Below are 19,635 nucleotides of genomic sequence, written 5' to 3'. Positions count from 1 at the left end.
TAACTCCTCTGTGGCATGCACTCACACCTTCTCCATTGCCTCTGGATCTTAAGGGCACCTGGAAATGACCCTGCAGGGTTGATTTTCTCTATTTCTCCCTGATAAAAAACCAAATCTCATTGCTCTGTCCTTTACTGAGTGTTTGTGAGCCCTTCTGTTCTCTCTTTGTGTGCAGAGACACATTGATGTCCCAGCCAACCTCTGGCCTTGCTTTTATTTTGCTTTGTGCCCAATACACTCCCTTATAAAGTCTGGGAAATAACTGTTTAAAAGCTCCAATAATCACTTTTTGAGACATCAACTATACAGGTTATAATCTACCTTTTTGCCAATGCAGAAAGGGGGAGAATTACCTAAGAAAATAGGTTGGATATTAGGAAAACATTCTTCACTGAGAGACTGTTTAAGAGTTGAAACAGACTTCCCAGGGAAGTGGTAGAGTCATCATCCCTGGAAATTTAAAAAAAATGAGTGGACTCTGATGGTTTAATGGACGTAGTGGTTAAAATGTTGGAGTCAATGATCTTGGGGTTCTTTAAGAATCTCAATGAATCTGTGATTCAGGTTTGCTATAGGACAGGGCTAAAAAACATTAAAGAAGTGGAGTCTGGCTGGTCCTCAGTGCCTGTGTGGCTCTTTGGTGCAATGAGAGCATCTTCACTTTAGCACTGAACAAAGTTGAAAGCCCCAAAGTGGCTGTGCTGGAGAGAATCCTTGTGGATCCCCACACCAAGTGGTGCAGACTGAGGATGCAGAACTGACTGTGAAATTCCACTTCCCATCTGTGCAGCCACACCTGATGCAGCAATCCCCAGCATATCCTCTGCAGAAACATCCCTTAGAGAGGAAAAAAACTCCAAGAGGGAAGAAATTAATTGGTCTTTGGCCTAAATTTGTAAAGCAGGTTTCAGAGATCCTTGAAAAAATTTAGGGATTTGTAAATTATAAAATTTTAAAAAACCCTAAGCCTGTTGGACGTGCTTTAAAATGTTCAGTGACCCTGAAAAAAAACTTTGTGGGGATCAGTTTTACTACAAAAAACTCACTGAACTGCAGCTGAGGCATCTGATACAATACAGTAAATCTCCACATCTCCTTTTCTGAGGCCACAAGAATTTTTCTGAAACCCCTTTCCTTCTCAGGCTGGAGAGGTGCATGCACAATGAGCACAAAGCTGAATGTTGTCCTTCAGGACTCATCAGAAGCTCTTGAGCTAATACACTGTACTTCTGCCTACAATTTCGTTTATTTCAGATTGAAATATCAATTCCAAATCCCTCATTCCTAGCTGACAGCAGGTAAAATTATCCCCCTCCCACACCATATACCCCTAGGTGTATGGGCCAGCAGACTCTGTGTTTTGTAGAAAAAAAGAAACCTCTCAGAATTGATTTGGGATCTCTTAATTAAATGCTTGTCATAGAGAAAACACTAATAGATCAAGATCAAAACTTCTGGGCAAAACCAATTTAAATGAGTTTTTGATCATGGGAGAAGGATTGGGAAAAATCTTTGAAGCTATTGAAATGCTTTATTTTAAACTTGGGGTTTTTTTTTTTTTTTGAAGTGGAGAACTTCTGGTTCAAAATATCAATTACTTAATATGTTTTTAAAAAATCAATGCAAACCATGTTCCCCTTTGGAGAGTGAGCTCCCTGGAGAGGGACAGTGGGGACAGGTACCACTGGGCTGACTTTGCCGGTCCTCTGGAAATAAAGATTCTCTCACACTGGGATGTCCCTTTAGTGGCTGTGCAGCTGGAAGTTTTACAGCATTAACTCATCCTGCCATGCCCGTGGGGAGGCTTGGCCTGTGCTGCTGGCAGACTGGCACAACAACAGCACAATTTGATTCCAGGTATGTGAATAAGACAGCACAGGTGTATTGCACAGTGTGGCAGCCCTGGATTAATGCAGAGGGCTTGATAAATGTTTTTTTTCCTGGCACAGATATTCTTTTAGTGGGGATTGAAGATCTCAGTACTCAGAGGTGGCAGGGCTGTAGATGCTGATTGATACCCATGTGCTTTGTCCCTCTTGACTCCTTTTTTTTTGTGCTTGGTTTGGTTCTTTGCCTTTTCCCTTCTTGTACAACTGTCTCGTCTAAAATACCTTCTTGGACCTCCTTAAAAATGAGTGGTTGGCATTTTTGAGCAGGGAAAACTCTGTCAGGGGAAAGAAAGGGGAAATCAGCCTTTGAACTATGTGCAGCTGGCTTGAGTAACAGACCAGGTTGTGCCTGCTTTTATTTATTGCTCACAAATCCTTATTTTCCAGGCTCCACTTGTCACATCCTTTGTTTAGCAGAGTGTGGAGGGGTCAGATGCCCTCAAAACCACTTCTGGTTAAGCTGCTTTTCTTTTGGCTGCTTTTAGGCTTCTGAGGAGAGATTGCTGAAGTGCCCATGGGAAGGAAGCACCCAGATCTTATACAAACCTTAGAAAGTGTGGGCCTGGTGGAATGTTTGGAACTAGCAGGTGAATCAAGCTGTTTGGATAAAATTAACATAGGACTGAAGTTATCTTTCAAAATTTAAGTCAGAAGTGAACCCAGTGCTTTCAACCTGGCTATTTTTGAGTGTGTCTGAAAGCTGAAAAACCCAAATAGGCTCTTAGAGGTCTCTATATCTGTTAAGACCTTCACAGATATCAATGGTCTGTTTAAACTCTTTGGAGGTAAAGAAGTGAACACTGGGCTTGCTCCTGCCATCCTTCACTCATTTTGAGTAATTTCTTTTTCCTGATGGACTCTGTAGCACCCTGGAAGGCAGAGAGGGAGCTCTGAGAGCCATCAGCTTTTGGTGGCATCTGATCTTGGACAAGTCCTTTTTCCCACTTTATGAGTCATCCTCAGCCTGTTTCCATAGATGTCCCAAGGTTTTACCCCATGAAGATTATCAGATGGATGTCTTCCTCTTCAAGGATCTCTTCTGAAGAGCTGTACCACCTCAGAAGTGTCCCACTGCTTTCTCTGGCTGCTCTTGGCATGCCTGCCACCACCTTCTGCCTCTGTGTGGCCAGTTCCATGCCCTGCCCAGGAAAGGCCAAATTCAGCAGGATGTGGACAGCAACCAGACAAAATTCTGAGTTTGCTGAGGTGCATCCATTAAACAGCATCCTTCAGCCAGGGTTATTTTAACCCTGGTTTCTTCTAAGAGGAAACTAAAGTCACTTACTTTTCTTGAACCCTCTCCATTCTACAAAGGCGATGCTACAATTCTTTACAAAACAAAACCAAACTCTTAGCCAGAGTCATGTCTTGTATTTATACAGAAATTTCTTTCCTTTCCTCTCATGATATATTTGTACTGCTGCTGGTCAGAGTCCTGAAGCCACAGTTAGAGTAGCCCCCAGAAATACCCACATGGAAGAAGATACTGTTCAATTTGCAGTTGTATAATTACACCAGAAGAGTAATGGCAGTCAGAGCCCTCTTAAACTCATCCTTGAGCTATATTTCTCTCTTGGAAGTTATTTGAGAACAGCTAGTGTATATTTATTGATCAGCTGAAAAGCCATGAGCTTTGAAACAAGTTGCTTCTAATTAATTCACTTTTGGAACTCCTGTGAGGGAACATAATGCCTTACCTGGATTTCTCGCTATTATTCTGGACAAGTAATTGCTTTCACAGAAATTTAACAAATAACATTTGTGGTCTGCCCAGGATTTGCTTTTTTTTTTTTTTTTTTTTTTAATCAATTATAAACTGTGACTTGGCATCTCAGCTTTCTGGCAGTGCTCAGATGAGGAGAGTCCACGCTCTTGTCTCCGTGTTGTGGCACATGGGAGGATAATGGACAGACTGTCTTGTCCCTCCAGCCGGCAGTGGGAACTGATGGCTTCAGCAGATCTGTAGCTGCACTGCTCCATTGGGCTCATCTGGGGAATGTGCCTTTGGTGAATGCCCAGTGCAAGTGAGATTGATGGTGTTTTATAGCAGAAATTCTGTATTGTTCCTATTCAGTGAGAACCAACCTACCAGAGCTTCACACCGAGTTTATTTTTAATCATCCCAGTCGTTTCAATTACAGCACTAACACAGAATTTCTATTTAAAAACCAAATAAACACCCCCCCCCCCTCATATGCTGATGGCATTTTACAACGTTTGAGTCCATCCTAAAATCAGTCATTGCTCAGTAAGAGATTTTGCATTTTTTGCTACTGCTGCTACCAGCTCCCTTGTTGTGAAATTTGCTGCTGGCAGAGTTCTGCTTCCATATTACTTAGCACAGGAGAAAAAAATAAGAGAGATCTGCTTGAGTTTGTGAAATGCTTCTCCTGTTTCTACAACCAGCATTTGCATGTGTGGTACTGATCTTTATAAGTTTTTAAAAGACTTTAAAGCACAGATGTTTTACCTTGGGTCTTCTTACACACCATAGAAATCTTATTGTTCATTAGACAGGTGGATATTGGAATTGATCCATGTCCAATGGTGCAAAATCCAAGAATATAAAAACTTTTATTTTCTAAACCTTAATGAGTGAGAAGGGGAGAGAGAATGATGGAATTTTTTATGCTTGGCTGTGAGATGGTGGGCAGGTGAGACAATCTACCTGGAGTGCTCTCTGTTCCATCCACAGGCTGCTCATTCCCACCTGCACCCCTAGAGAGGCCCTTTGTGCTGATCCCTTCTTTCTGCACTCTTGGGATCCTCACTTTGGCAGGTGGGGTGGCTTTGTCTCCCCACAGCCAGGTGAGCTGTACCTCTGATCTTTGCTCTTCATCTGGGACACAAGGCCAAGCAGGAAACCCTTTCAGCCTTGCAGCACCCTGTCCTTTCCAGCCTCTGAGGCAGCAAACACCTGAAATTGTGCCAAAGAGCCCAGGAGCTGCATCAGGAGTGGCATATTCCACCTGTGCCAACAGAGCAGCCCCTAGGGCAGGGCTTGCTGCTGTAGCTGCTGGCTCTTGGAGGGTGTGCTCCACTTCAACTCCACCAATATTTAACTGTCATCCTGTTAAATATTTGATGGGTCATTAGCATGAAGACATGCTCATGGCAATTCAGCTGCTAAGGCAATGGTTGGCCACTCAGGAGAAGCCCTGCGGCTCACTCCAATCAAGGACACTTAGCATGGTGAAGCTTCACCTCTTTCCCAAAAGGAGAGAAGGAGGTGGACTCCTGTCCCAGAGCTGCAATCAGCTCCTGGCCTGGATGGAGAGCAGCTGCTAATTGCTTTCCTCCAAACCTTGTGCTGTTTGCTGACGAGCTCCTTGGCACACAGTCTCTGTGTTTGTTTAGGGGCAGACACAAGCAAATTAGCTTGGAAGTGCCAAGGCCTGATGCTATTTTCATAGCTCCCAGAGTGCCACTTATTCCCTGTGGGAGCATGTGCAAATTAATTCTGTATGCTGCTCACTTAAATGGTGCTAATTGCATCAGTCCTCTTGACAATATACTTCTGCTGCCAGTCATACCAGGAGTTTCTAGCATTTGTGTGGGTGCATTAGAGAGGGAGAGGTTCTCAGAGCATCCTGAGGTGCAGGTATCCTTTGGAAAGATGAGTCCTCACCAAGATTCAGGAACTTCTCTAGAAAATTCCAAAGAGCATCTGAAGCTGACTTTATGATTGGGTTATGGGGTCAGCCTAGAGATGGAGCTGATGGGCTGTAAAGGATTCCCTGTGTTGGTGCAGGTGTGTAATTGTCACTTTTGTGTGCTGTTGGGGTGGGAGCACCTCTAGGAGCATTGTCTCTTTTGGAATCAAGATCCAGAGCACAGGAGAGAGAGAGAAAGGAAAAATAAAAAAGCCAATTGATAGTAACACAAGGAGAAGAGAGAGATGCTTGGATTCAGGCTGAGAAGATGGTATAAATGCACAGTGCAGCTTGCCACATTGAAGGGAAAACAGTATTTTTCACATCTTTCCAATGTGAAACTCCAGTGTCAGGCGGAACAGGAAGAAAACGGCAGGAGAGGAATTTAACCTTTTTTTTTTAAATTTACTTTTTCACCTTCAAAAGGGCTTCAAGTGCTTTGCAAATGCCAGAACTCCCTGCATGGTTGTCCCTGTTTAAACAGGATATAGTATTGCTTTGCTGTGCACACAGCCCCCTTCCCACTTTCCCATTTGCACTGAATGCATTTCAGAATTGGTGGCCTGTGACCATAAAATCAATTTAGCAGTTTTGCTTTTGATCTGTATTAGAGAACTATTAGCAAAGGATAAATTTTATGAGCTGTATCTGAACTAGTGACTAAATGTGGCCAGAAGCATTCCTGGGCAGTGGAATGCACTCCTCTGCCCTGGGGTTTGGCATGTTTCCCCCCAAGCAAGCTGACACTGCACTGGAACATGTCTGGGCTCCAGATGGGTATTTCCAACATGCCAGGGAGTATTCCTGGTCAGAAGCCCTCTTGTTTTGGAGGCTAAGACCATTTGCTAGCAAAGATATGGGCTTGAACACGCCTTGGCCTCAGTGCCCAGGAATGCACCCAACCATGCTTGTTTTAATTGGATGGGTGTAACTCTGGTGCCTTTGACACATGTCTAATTTGGGAACTGTGTGTGTTCCTAGATTTCCCCTAGAAACAATGGGAAGAAAGTGGCTTTTTCAGGGCTACATCAGGGCACCTAAATTGGGTTTCTGCTCTGAATCGCTCTTTGAAGGAGCTCTGCTTCTCCATTCTATAGAAAGAGCCTTTCAAAGAAGAGTGTCCTCTTGCCTGGGACCTTAAATGAGTGTTGCATGGAAGCTGTCTGGGGTATAGAGCCCTGCAGTGATTTTGCTTCCTCTCTATGTGGAACACACCATCTTCTGAGCAGTGCCAGCACTGAATGGATGTCACACAGAAATTCACTTTTTCTGGCTCCTGTGCTGGAAAAGGGGAGGGAGCCCTGTGGACACAGATCCCCAGGGTCCCACTGGAGTCACTTGGGACTTTGTCAGCAGACAGGGGAGCCTGGGGAGCAGTTCGGCTGGGCACTGGTGCATTTTCAGAACAATATTTTAGTGGAAAAATGTGACAGCTTTATGAGGAGTAGGGTGGGCTGTGGCTGTGTTTTCTCCACCTGAAAGCTGTGCTGTGGTGAGGGTTTGCTGTTCCTTTTTCATTTCACCATCAGCATTTATGAGCTCTACAAGGGAGCTGGAGAAGGTTTTTTTGGCAAGGGTTTGTAGAGACAGAAAAAGGGTAATGGTTTTAAATTGGAAGAGGACAGGTTTCTATTAGATATCATGAAGAAATTCTTCACTGTGAGGGTGGTGAGGTACTGGAACATGTTGGCTATAGAAGCTGTGGGTGCTGGATCCCTGGAAATGTTCAAGTCCAGGTTGGATGGGGCCCTGTGAAACTTGGTCTACTGAAAGGTGTCCTTGCCCATGACAGAGGGGTTGGAAACAGAGGATTTAAAGTCCCTTCAAGCCCAAAGCACTCCAGGATGCTCTGATTCTATCACTGTAGTGACAGAGAGACTTTGTGTGAGAGCAAATATGGAAACCTCATCCAGCATCACTGTAGGCATTATTTGAAGGAAAAAAGACACAAACAACAGCCTCAAACAAGTGATTTTCTTGCCATTGATGGGCTTCAGACTCCATGGTGTGAAGATTCAGTGTGATTTCAGAAAGGAAAGGAGAGTTGCACAAGGCATTAAACTGCAAGGTGTAATCATATAATTGCTGTGATGCTCTGTTGTACCTACACCTTGCTGCAAATTATAATGTTAGTACAGACACTGTTGCAGTATCATTGCACTGTCAGGGCTGCCTGCCTCTGTAGCTGAAAAAAAATGCCACATTTTTCCTTATAAATTTGTTTCCATGGTGGGTGGCACTTTATGGATTGTGTTATTTTCAGGGAAAGAATATCTGACAACAAACATTTGCCAAAAAATATTCAGTAATATGGGCAGAGACTGGAGGCATTCTTTCATTTTTAAAAGACTGAGGGGAAAAAACCCTTAAATTTGGAAGCTATAAAATGGTCTATGTATGATGTTCTGTAAAAGAAAAGAAAAGAACAAATAGAGGTAGTACTATATATAGGAGTCATCAACTGACTGCAGGGAATTAAATGTGCTGGAGGAGCTGCTGCACAGAGAACTGCCTGAGTAATTAAAGAACAGAGCTAATGGGCTCTGGGAAAGCTCCTCTGAGAAACTACTTTCATGAAATATTCTTGACTTTAGGAAAAAAATTTTATCACCAGGCCCCTTCCCCTTCAAGATCAATCTTCAATGGGAAAATGATTTCAATGCAGAAAAAATTTGCAATACTATCCACGTAAGAATATGAAACTCACCCACTCCTTAACCTAAATTCCTCTTTCTTACCAGGCTGCCTATAAAGTTTTTCTGCCTGTAAAGTTTTGGGAGACAACTTTTAGGGAAGCTTGCATTTGCCCTGCATTTGCCTTATTCATGGGCAGGATTACAAGGGGCTAAACTTCAATGTCAGGGGATGAGACAACTCAAATATTTGGATTGGGAGTATCACACCTTTTGAGAAAAACCAGAGAATTTCTCTTGTGGGAATGGAATAATGATGGAGACTCAGTGTCTGAGTCTCTGCCAATGCACTGGGTGCTGCTGAGATTCTGGAATCCTGAAATTGTCAGTCTGGAAAGAAAAAAAGAAAAGAAACATGATAATAAATAATGTTTGCTTTAACCTTCTTGTGTTTCCATTCTCACCTCTCTACTTTATTCTTGTGGAACTTGACAGCTACACATGTTCAGCATTCATTATACACCAGTCCCCAGAGGAGCCCTTGGCAGCTGAGGGCTTGCTTATCCTTGAAAGAATTAAAATGAAATGTAAGAAACTGTTTCAGCAGAGTCCTATGGACACAAGGATGGAAGCTGGCAATGGGGATTTGTGTTTGTCCCTTCCCTTCCCTTCCCTTCCCTTCCCTTCCCTTCCCTTCCCTTCCCTTCCCTTCCCTTCCCTTCCCTTCCCTTCCCTTCCCTTCCCTTCCCTTCCCTTCCCATTCTCTTTTATTTTCCCTTTTGTTTTCTATCCAATTTCCTTGAATTTCTTTTGAAATGGCTTGGAGGCAAAGAAACTCAAACAATCAGATCACTTTTCCAAAGTTGCAGCCCGATTGTTTCATTTTAATTGCAGTAGGTTATTTAATGTTATTTTAGCGGTAGTGAATATTCCTGAGCCAAGACATTCTTCTGACACATCTCTTTGCAGAACATGTATTTGTAGGACATATTGTGTCTTGCTTGTAAAATATTTGAGAGCTTTGGGATTTTTTTTTCATAGGGAAGGTTCTAAAAAAATGATGTTTGAAAGCTTAAGTCCCTCCTCATCAAACATATCTCAGTGTGATTTGTTTATAGGAAAGGGGGGATCTGCAGTTAAATTATTCTCAGAAATGCCTCCTTCAACAAGAAGCCCTTACAAACCAAGGACACAGGGGGTTCCTGGGCTATCAGTGCCCTTGGGCAGCTCCTGCCCAGACTCTCACCCACCTGCACCCCCAGGTCCCTCTGGGCAGGGCTGCTCTCAGCCCCTTCCCTCCCCAGCCTGGATGGATACCAGGGGTTACCCCAGCCCAAGTGCAGCACTGTGGCATTCACATTCTCTGGTAAAACCCCTTCACCCAGGATTTTTCTCTTGGGAAGCTGAGAAGCCTCAGAGAAAAAGGAAAACAATTCTTATCTCATTTGCTTCTCCTCTGTTGCGCGCATGTGGGATGTGTTTGGAGAGTGTTTGCCCACAGCTGATTGTTTCATTGGATTCTGGTGTGAGTTGTTTTGACTCTTTGGCCAATCAGGACCAAGCTGTGTTGGGACTCTGGAGAGAGTCAGGAATTTTCATTATTACCTTTTTAGCATTGAGTAAGTATCCTTTCTGTATTCTTTAGTATAGTTTAGTTTAGCATTCTTTAATATAATATAGTATCATAAAGTAATAAATTAGCCTTCTGAGAACCTGGAGTCAGATTCAGATTCATCATTCCTGCCTGCCACAAGGGTCCCTGCAAATACAATTGATGAGATTTCCATGAGCCACTTTTGTCCAGGTCCCTCTGGATGGTCCCAACAGCACCACTCAGCTTGGTGTCATCTGCAAATTTACCCACAGAGAGCTTCCTAGTCCCTCCAATTACGGGCCTTTGAAATGTTGATAATGTAACGCTATTAGAAGTTGAAAAATGATCCATATGTATAGGTATAGAGCAATTTTCCTGATCTCACTCCCAAAAAAGTAATGTTTGATATTGAAGCCAGTGAATAAAGTATTACAGGGAAGGAATTGTTATGTATCCCTATTCAAGAATTATAATTTTATGAGAAAGAGGTCATTACTAACAAAACTAATTTTCTTCTGCAGAGTTACAGTTTGGTTGATATGGTAACTACCTTGATAAAATACATTTGTTCTTTAATAAAGAACATTTTTTCTTAGGCATGGTTACTATGTATTGAATTGAATTTGCATTAAAAAGTAGCACTCTACAATGGATTAAAAGCTGACTGATCTCATGTAGCAGGTGTCACTGGAAAGTCATCATTCCTGGTGCAACTGTAAAAGAATATTTAGCACTTCTGGTGCTATTAAAAATTTCCATGAACCCCATGGATATAAATGCAAAATCTTTACTGATAAAAATTTTGGATAAAGCAAATGATTGACAGAGTATTATATAAGGTTGCAGACAAGAAAGAAGTTTTAAACAATAGATATTTAAAGGCAACTGCAAGCAGAGGATGTAACAGTCAGGAGAGGCTGAAAGCTCAGGTCATTCAGCTGTACTTTCTCTTCTGTAAATCTATAAAGATTCACAAATTAGCAGAGCCTTAGCTGCAGTGCAGATTTTTTTACTGTCTCTGTCATTTTCAGTGGGTGTTCATTACTGCAAATCTTCTGAGCATCACAAGTATTGCTCAGAATTTTGCCTGGCAGGGGCAGAAAAAATGGGCATAAATGCTCTTTGACACTAAAATGCTCACCTGTGTCTGGAGTTTCACAGAAAGGCTCCAGCAGAAGGAGGGATGGTTTGTTTTGCCTTCCCAGCAATGGAGCCCTGGGTGTGGCAAGGAGACCTGGTGGCTCCCTGGGACTGATGCATATGCTGCCAGTCATGCACTCTGCTCCTCTGGACATGCAGAGCTGTGCTGATAACTGGGATAGGGAAGTACCAACCTAGTCGGAGTCTCTGCGAATTATTTTGTGGCTGGAAAGTGAGCATTGCAATAAACCTCTTTCCCTTGCCAGCTATTTATGCTCATTCTTTAGATGCAGGCAGGAGGGGAGGAGTCAAAGGGAGCACAGGATATTTGTAAAATACAGGCAAAAGTGGAGCTACAGTTCTTTAAGAGGTAGTAAAAGATTGTCCCTATCACTATCTGCCCATGTGAAAGGTCCCTTCCACACTTTTTGAAAGCCCCTTTTAATTAGTGGAAGGTTCTTTATGGTCTTCCTGGAACTTTCTCTTCTCCAGGCTGAACAACCCAAGCTCTCTCAGCCTGTTTTCACAGGAGAGGAGCTCCAGGCCTCACATCATCTCTGTGGCCCTCTAATAAGTCTAGTGTTATACATACAACGACATATATTTGTTATCGTTATTGTTGTTACTATTGTTATTGTTGTTTTGTTATTGTTATAATTATAATATTGAACAGACCTGATATCTCCACCAGTTCTTCTCATTGAAATGTTCCCTTGAGCTACCTGCCCCCATTGTTTACAAGTGTGCAATAACCTATTGATCTGGTAAAACAAAGCATAAATAAAAGTTATTTCAAAGATTTGGCAGGAAAGGGGTGGATACGTAGGCAGTTCTCTGTGGAGAAGCATTTATCTGCAATTGTGTTGACACTAATTGGGAGCATGAGAAATGGCTGACAAAGGCTGGGTATTTTTAAAACCTTTTTAAAAAGGCTGGGACTTTTTAAAACCTGTGTGTAGGGGTGAATACTCTGCAAAGTTTTAGTCATTTAACTCCAATTTCTGCTTGAAAAAAATCAGGGAGGTTTTCCAGAGTAGGAGCTGTCCTTTATGAAAAGTTTGGGCAGCACCTCAATGTCAGCTGCCCTTTCAGAACTTCCAGCCAAGCTGGGAGTGGAAGCACATTCTGTATTTTATTGAGGGTTTTTTGTGACTTTCATGCAGATTTACAGACAGAAAGGCACAAACACAGTGTTGTCACAACTGATGGAAAGGCTCAGTTCATCTGTTCTGTCTTCCAGTCTGGTCAGGCAGAAAAAAGTGGCTCAGAACCAGACATAGTATACTGGGTTTCTTGTCTATCATGAAATTAGGCTACAGGGGAGAGGGAGGGTATTTAGGATGTGCAGATGGGATGGGATTATTGCTGAGGTGCCAAGTGCAAGTTCTGAACAAAACCCAGCAGATCAGATCAGATCAGCCTTTGTTTGTTCTGCAGCTTCCACAGTGATGCGTTTCCTTGGGATAATTTTGTCCTGGTTCTTTTGCTTTTCAGATGTCCTGTGCCCAAATGTCCACGTGGAAGGAGACCGGTTCAAACACACCAATGGGGGCACTGATGAGATCCCAGGTAAACAGAAACACATTCTGCTGTCCCTCTGGGAAATGAAATAAGATTTCTTGTGTGATGCTCTGATTCATTGCACCTTTCCTGGATGGAATTTTCATATTCCAACACATGTGCAGTGGTGAAAAAGTGTATTAGAAACTGTGAGGCTCCAAATGAGTTATCTGTTGACAACCAACACCAAATTAATCACAAACTTCCTTTTGATATGGCATCAAATTAAAAAGCCAGTGGAGCTTAGTGGAGTGCAATAAGTCTTGGAGAACACTTTTTTCTCACCACTGCACATTTAGTGAGTTTTAATGTCCATTTATTTGATCTATGATTGTTGGGGAAATCCAAGCACAGTGGTAATTACCAGTGGAGAAAGGTTTATGTGTGCATTTACTTAAATAAAAGATTTTCTGAAGCACTGGTGAGAGATCAAGGGGAAATACAGTCAGGTGATAGCTCTGCTTTTCTGTGAGTTCTGATATATCTTTTCAGCCAGCTGAAGGACTTAATGTTAGATATTTGTATGGGCTGTGCCTTTTTTCCAGCCTCCCAAGACTGCTTGAGCTGCTGGCAGAGAAAAGATGCCCATCAAGGCTGCATTGGGAATAATTGTGACTGACCCAAGGACATAAGCCACTGCAGTGTGAGGCTGAAGGTTCTTCTGCAGCTTGATTATGAGTAGAAATTCTCAGTGTTTGACAGCTTTGCTACTCATTAAGAATTTTTTCATTGGGGGATTTTCACTGCCTGCACAAAATACCAGCTCCAGCTGTGCTGTCTGTGGGCAGCTTATTTTGGCTGCGTTCTGATTACATCTGAGCCTGTGAAAATGCTGGGTGATAACATCTTTTGTGACCATTAGACCCAAACGGATTATCCCCAAACACCTATTTTGAACTGATGTCTGTTGCTGGGTCTTGCATTAACCTGTCCTGAAAGTCCTTTTGTCTCTGGGTTGGCACACTTTGGAGCAACTCAGTCTGAATGAACCTATCTGCAGTGGAAACTGCTGCTCAGAATGAGTGGGAGGATTGTGTCCCTTCTCAGATGATCACCTTCTATGAGATTCTTCCCAGAAGAATGGAGCTACAAGTGGGTTCCTATTTCCAGTCCATGTTTATCTGAATTTTGATTCAAGTGCTAAGTAGTAGACTCTAGGCTTTTATTTGACTTGTAAGAAATATCTTTTGTTGAGCAATGTATAGGACAGGAATCCCAATTCAGATCTGGCACCAAAGTTTTGGGTAGAGTGAGGTGTGCATGCCTATATGCAGTAATATTTACATATATATATATATACATATAAATATATATATATATATATATTTATAGACTCTTAGGCTCTTCTGTAATATTTTTGAGGTATTTTTCCTATTATCTTCAAGTCCTTCTTCCCTCCTAGGAAAGAAGTCAATATTCAGAATGTTGAGATCTTCTTTTGTGTTCAGAACATAAAAAATGACTTTGCTGTCTTAGATCTGTATGTTAGTTCAGGTTGGAAGAGTCCTATGGAAATCATCTAGTCCAAAATCCCACTCAAAATGGGATCTCCTTCAAAATTTGGCCCATTTAAAAATTATATAAGATGTCTCAGGACCTTGTATAATTGAGTTTTCAGTTTCTCTAAAGATGGACACTTCATAGATCCTCTGGGCACTCTTCCAATCTGGTCAGTATCACAATGATTTTTTCCCTACTATGTTAGGGAATTCCATAAGCAGAAATTAATTTTTTGCACATCTGGTCAGGCTGATCAGTTATTTCACCTAAGGGATATCTGTTCACTGTAAATGTTTGCTGTTGCATTCAGTGTCTTAACAACAGATTAGTTACAGCATTTAATTAAAAGTGACAGCTTCAGTCCCTCATCACCAATACAGAGGACTGTAGAAGGCCCCTGACTGCTCCAATATGGTGGGAAAATTATTTATTTCTCATCTTGTTACTGATGATCAGGAAAATGTGTGCCCCTTTCTTGGAAAAAATGGAACGGATAGTCTGGGTCTGCTAAGGATTGTTTGCTGCTGGAGATGGATCATATAAATCAAAGTGCTGTTCCACTCCTTATGTGCTCCTTACTTACTCCATAGCATTTTCTGAAGGCTCTGGGCTCCTGGGTCTGATTCCAACAGAAAAACATTACCTTCCTCCAGCTAAACTGGAAAATTTCAGTTGGCCCACTGTGCTGTGCTTCCCATTCCAAAAGGATGTGTTGTGCTGAAAGGTTTTTGTGTTCCACCCCAAAAGGGATTGCCTTTCAGCTGTGAGGCACAGCCTGTGTCCTGCTCCCTCACACCTGGAGGGAGGCTCAGCTCTGGGATGTGTCTGTGGGTGACAGCACTCAGGGGAGGCTTTGCCTCTGCTGTTGGAATTCAGGACATCCCTCTGGCTGTCCTGGATTGCCAGGAGCCCTGCCAGGGTGCTCAGAGACCCAAGACACCTGTGACTTTGATTATGACCCGTGGAGCAAATTACCAACCGTGTATGAGGATCTGCAAGCCATGAAAGTCTAAGTAGAATAATAATTGGTTTGTCACAGGGTGGAAAAATAGATTTTTTGGGGTTTTTAGAATGGGGGTTCAGGAGGCAAGATGGAGGAATCTGGGCATGTCCAGCCTTTCTCCTTCTTCTTCTTCTTGTCCTCCATCTTCTGTTGTGATGTTGGCACTTTTAGATTGGTTTAGAGTAGAATCTCACTCTCTAACAAAGGTGATAGGTATGGGAAGTTATGGCAAATAATGTACATGTAATTTTTAGTATAAAAAGATAACGCTGCCCCAAGGACGTGCAGAGTGCCTCTGTCTGACCTGCTGAACAGACCTTTGCAGGCCAGAGAAAGAATTTTACAGATAAGAAACAATAAACAACCTTGAGACTGAGAACTGAAGAGTTCTGACACCTTCTTCAACAGTCAGGCTGGGAAAAGAGACCTCCTAATGTTTCTTGGGGTCACTCTGACCAGCAGAAGTCCTGAGACTTTGCCACCCAGCTCCTCATGTGCACAAGGATTTCAGGTTAACACCTGTGCCTTGAGCTCCTCTAGGAACCAGAACTGCTCCTTGCCCAACAGGCTCCTAACACTGAATTTCAGAGCTGTACCTTGCACAAATTTGTTTATAGATGGACACAAAGTGCAGTCTCATGGAGTAAAAGTTGCAGTAAATCTCATTTTGGGGGCAGGGAAAACAGATTTAAAATCTTCTTAGATTTAACACTTTTCCTCTCTCAGAGAGGGACAAGACCTCAGAACTGAGTGCAAAAATATTTCTGAGGATTTTTAATTTTTTTTTCTTTTTTTTTTTTGGGTGAAATGTAGCAGCAGAAGGCACAGACAATTGTTTCACACAAGGCATCACCAATTCCAGCCCATTTTTGCCTACCCTACCTGCATACAAGTTATATCATGACCTGCTACATTTAGTTCTGTGTTTGCATTTAAGTGGATGGATTGAGTCACTCTGTATCAGCAGAAGTAAAAATAGAAGCTAAAACATAAAATGAGCTATGAAGAGGAGCTCTGTGAGATAAAGGGAAACAATGGTGTGGCTGAGGTGGAAGATTCATGGGATTTTGTTAAGTCACAGGCTGAGAACAGGAGTGAGGTAGTGAAAGTAGCTCCATGCAGAATCAAGTAACTGCATCAAAAAAACCCATTATGATCTGGAGGAGAGCCAAAGCTCTAGATAAGTATTTTCCTATAAAAGACAGATTATTTCTTTTCTGTAGACAAACTGGACTAAGTAAATCTCATCTATCTGCTATTGTTGAGTACTGCATTGAAAGTCACTGCTGAAGTGGAAAAGGGCAGAGATAAATAAATGGAAAATGAGACAGAAACTGCCTGGCAGGGAGACAATCATGGAGTTTCTAGGAAAGGGAATAATGAGTTAGAGTGTGCTCAGTGATGAAGTCCTTCAGGGTCCAGTTTTAGGTCTAATCTCCCCTGTGAGTTTCCACTCTATGGATTGGGATCAATGGTTCCAAAGCCCAGGGATTTTTTTCCAACTAACTTGGTCAGTTTAAAAGGCCTGTTTTGGTAGGTATGGATCAATATCAGGACTATAAACTATAAACTCCTCCTGTGTGAACTGATGGGTCTTAGCAGCAGTTTGTACATCACAGTCCTGCAGAACTGGGGAAAATGCAGAGGTTGTTACTGGAGAAGGTAGAAAAGGGAAGAATTTCTGAGACTGGACAGGGCTTTTGGTTACTGCTCATCTAGAAAAGTTTGCTCAGACTTCCTGAGTTTAGGAAAGATGGATTCAGCCTTGAGGAGCTCTTAGTGTGTTCAGGAGCCAGGGAGAGGCAATTAAAATCCTGGGTTTGGTTAATCTTGCAGTGTGCAGGTGGAAAGGGGAGATAATATTGCTCTCTGTTCATAAATCAGGAGAACAGCAGGAGGGAGGTAGGGGGGCCACTGAGGCTGAAGGACAAAGGCAGCAATAGGTAATGACTGTCAGCTGTTTAAGACATACATCCAAGACATCAGAAGAAGGTTGAAGCTGTCAGAGATATGAAGCACTGGGACAAGAGGTGAAGTAGCACTGATGGAGACAAGCAATCAGTGATGGATGGTCCTGAGGCCTCTCAGAGCAGAGGTTTGTACTCTCTGACCCTCTGGTCTCAAAGCATTGAAATAAGAAATCTCCAGCTGTAGCACACAGGAAGGGCTGCCACAGTGAAATGGGGCTGCAGGAGCAAGAATATTTAGGCAGCTTTACTACTGAGAGAATTTTGTCATTGAAGTGAAGCAGCATCTGTAACAGTACATAACATGTGAATTCAGAATATAACACTGAATACGTTGCTGAATGCATTAGAAATCAACAGGGAATTTTGAAAGAAAGGAAGGAATTTGCTTAGAATATCACTTTATCATCCAGGAAGTCTGATATTTTAAACTAATTCTTAATAATAGTTTAAACAAAGTCAGAGCATTCTTGTGGGCACTGTGTTTTGAATGTGTTTTTTAAAAGAGAAATAAAGACAAAAGAGGGTTTAACTCATCTGCCCTAAAATACTCAGTAACACCCCCCGCCTCCTCACCTTTATTCTATTTAATACCTCTTATTATGCTGAATTGTCATTTTCACTCCATCAGCATTTAAGAAAGGATCATGACCAAGCAGGAAAACACAATTACAATATTTTGCATCCTGCAGATGTGACCTTTGTGTATTTTTAGGAGCCGTAATATTGCATCAACGCTACACCTGAATGTTATTTAAAATGAATTATACTTGTGGTTTTAAGACTTCACATTTGAATTATCTGTATTTTAGACTAGACCTGCTGGATATGGGATTTGGTTGCAGAAATCTGGATGATCCCTAGAATTAAGAGTGAGCTGAGCTCTAGTCCTGAACATTACCAGAGGAGATAATACTCCTCAACAGAACAGATACTGGCTGCTGCTTTCAGGGGATTCTGCCATGGAAGTAAAGAAAGGCCTGAAGGGATTTCCACAGAGTGCTAAGAAAAATAAACCCTGGGGAAGGACAATTCCAACCAACACATGGGATCAAACATCCCACACTGGATGGTGTTAATGGGGCAAGGGAGGAACATGAAAGCCCTGATTTAACTCCCAAATGCCACATGGGCTGTGTGGGTGAACAGCAGCAGAATCTGCATTATGGGCTCTACCACAGACTGACCTCAACCTCCAACTCTTCCCTATCTCCAAAATCTCCATGAGAAAATGACCAAAATTCCAAAACATTTATGACCATGGTGTTTTTCTGTGATCCTATAAAGAGAGTTTGGGCATTTTACAAGGAAGGCCCTGGTGGTAAAACTGGTCCCCTACAATTACAGACTGCAGTGGCTGTACTTAGCTGTCAGTGTGTCTCCAGCTCCTGTGGTTTGCAGCACAGGGCTCACATTCCAGAGATGCCAGTGACTCTCTAGCTAATTACAATATCCCTGGGACTATTTATATTTGCCCACTAAAGCACATGGTGGTTTGAGACAAATGGAGTGTCCAGGCTGCTGGACCTGCAGGACAAGCACATTTGACTGATGTCCTCCTGGGGAAAAAAGTGTATTTGTGGTGCCTGTGTGACACCACATTGTGCCCTCCCTCTGCACTTGGCAGTCTCCTTGGGAGGCCCCCAAGGTGCCAGTCCATGAATAGTTGCAGAGATTTGTGAGGGATCACTGCCCGGGGACAGAGGGTGCAGAGACACATTGGTCACAAGTAGAGACTGCCCGTGTGCAGGGCTGGTGGAGCAGCACCACCACTCTCCTCTCCATCCCTGGGTTATGCACAGACAGGCAGGACTGGAAGCAGCTGTGACATTTGTGAGAGATGGGGCAGAAGGATGAAGATTTAGTCCCTCTGCTCTCGTGTTTTACAGCGACCCATCACTAGGCAGTGTTAATGGGACAGGGCTTAGGGCTTCTTATTTTCTCCTTTCTCTGCATTTTCTCTAGGGAGTCCCCCAGAAAATGTGAAACTGGTCTGAGCTGAATTTGAAACTGAGTTCCTGACATGCAGACATCTGGCAATAGTAACTGTAAGTCCTGAGAAGCAAACAGGGAAAGGAGCAACTGACCTGTAACTGCAGTCACAGGAGTTATGTGAGTCTCCAGTGAGCTGGAGAAAATGCTGGACATGTGCTGTGAGGTGGATTTGTCCTCTGGGCTGGTGGATGAAGTATCTGCAGTGCAGGTGACCTTACTGAGGTCCTGTTGGCTGATTTTTTAGGAGTCTCTGTATCTTATGAAGAGCAGCTGAGGGAACTGGGGGTGTTCAGCCTGGAGAAAAGGAGGCTCAGGAAGGACCTTTTTGCTCTCTACAACTCCCTGAGAGGAGGGTGTAGTGAGCTGGAGCTCAATCTCTCACTCCAGGTAACAAGAGACCAGAGGAAATGGCCTCAAAATGTGCCAGGGGAAGTTTCGTTTGGATATTAGGGAAAATATCTTCACTGACAGGATGATCAAGCATTTGAACAGGCTGACTAGGGAACCTGTGGAATCATTATCCCTGGAAGGATTCTAAAGGCATGTTGATGTGGCACTTGGGGAACATGGCTTGGTGATGAACCTGGCAGTGTTAGGTTAATGGTTGGGCTTGATGTTAGAGATCTTTTCAACCTTAATAATTCTGTGATTCTATCATTCTACTGTGCAATAATTAATCTTAACACCGTAGCCTAGATCAC

General features: G+C 42.8%; 1 protein-coding gene across 1 annotated transcript in view; it reads left to right on the top strand.

Annotated features, from left to right (window-relative positions):
- The window catches only part of COL22A1 (collagen type XXII alpha 1 chain), a 209,404-nt gene that overhangs the window by 26,281 nt on the left and 163,488 nt on the right, over nucleotides 1-19,635 (top strand). Inside the window, exon 3 of the mRNA XM_059474675.1 lies at nucleotides 12,404-12,478. Coding sequence (XP_059330658.1) covers nucleotides 12,404-12,478 — 75 coding nt within the window. The remainder of the gene's footprint in view (nucleotides 1-12,403; nucleotides 12,479-19,635) is intronic.

The sequence above is a fragment of the Ammospiza nelsoni genome, chromosome 1, assembly GCF_027579445.1.
Source record: "Ammospiza nelsoni isolate bAmmNel1 chromosome 1, bAmmNel1.pri, whole genome shotgun sequence".
Lineage (NCBI taxonomy): Eukaryota > Metazoa > Chordata > Aves > Passeriformes > Passerellidae > Ammospiza > Ammospiza nelsoni.
The sequence above is the reverse complement of the archived record's forward strand: the minus strand, read 5'-3'. Positions and strand labels throughout refer to the sequence as shown.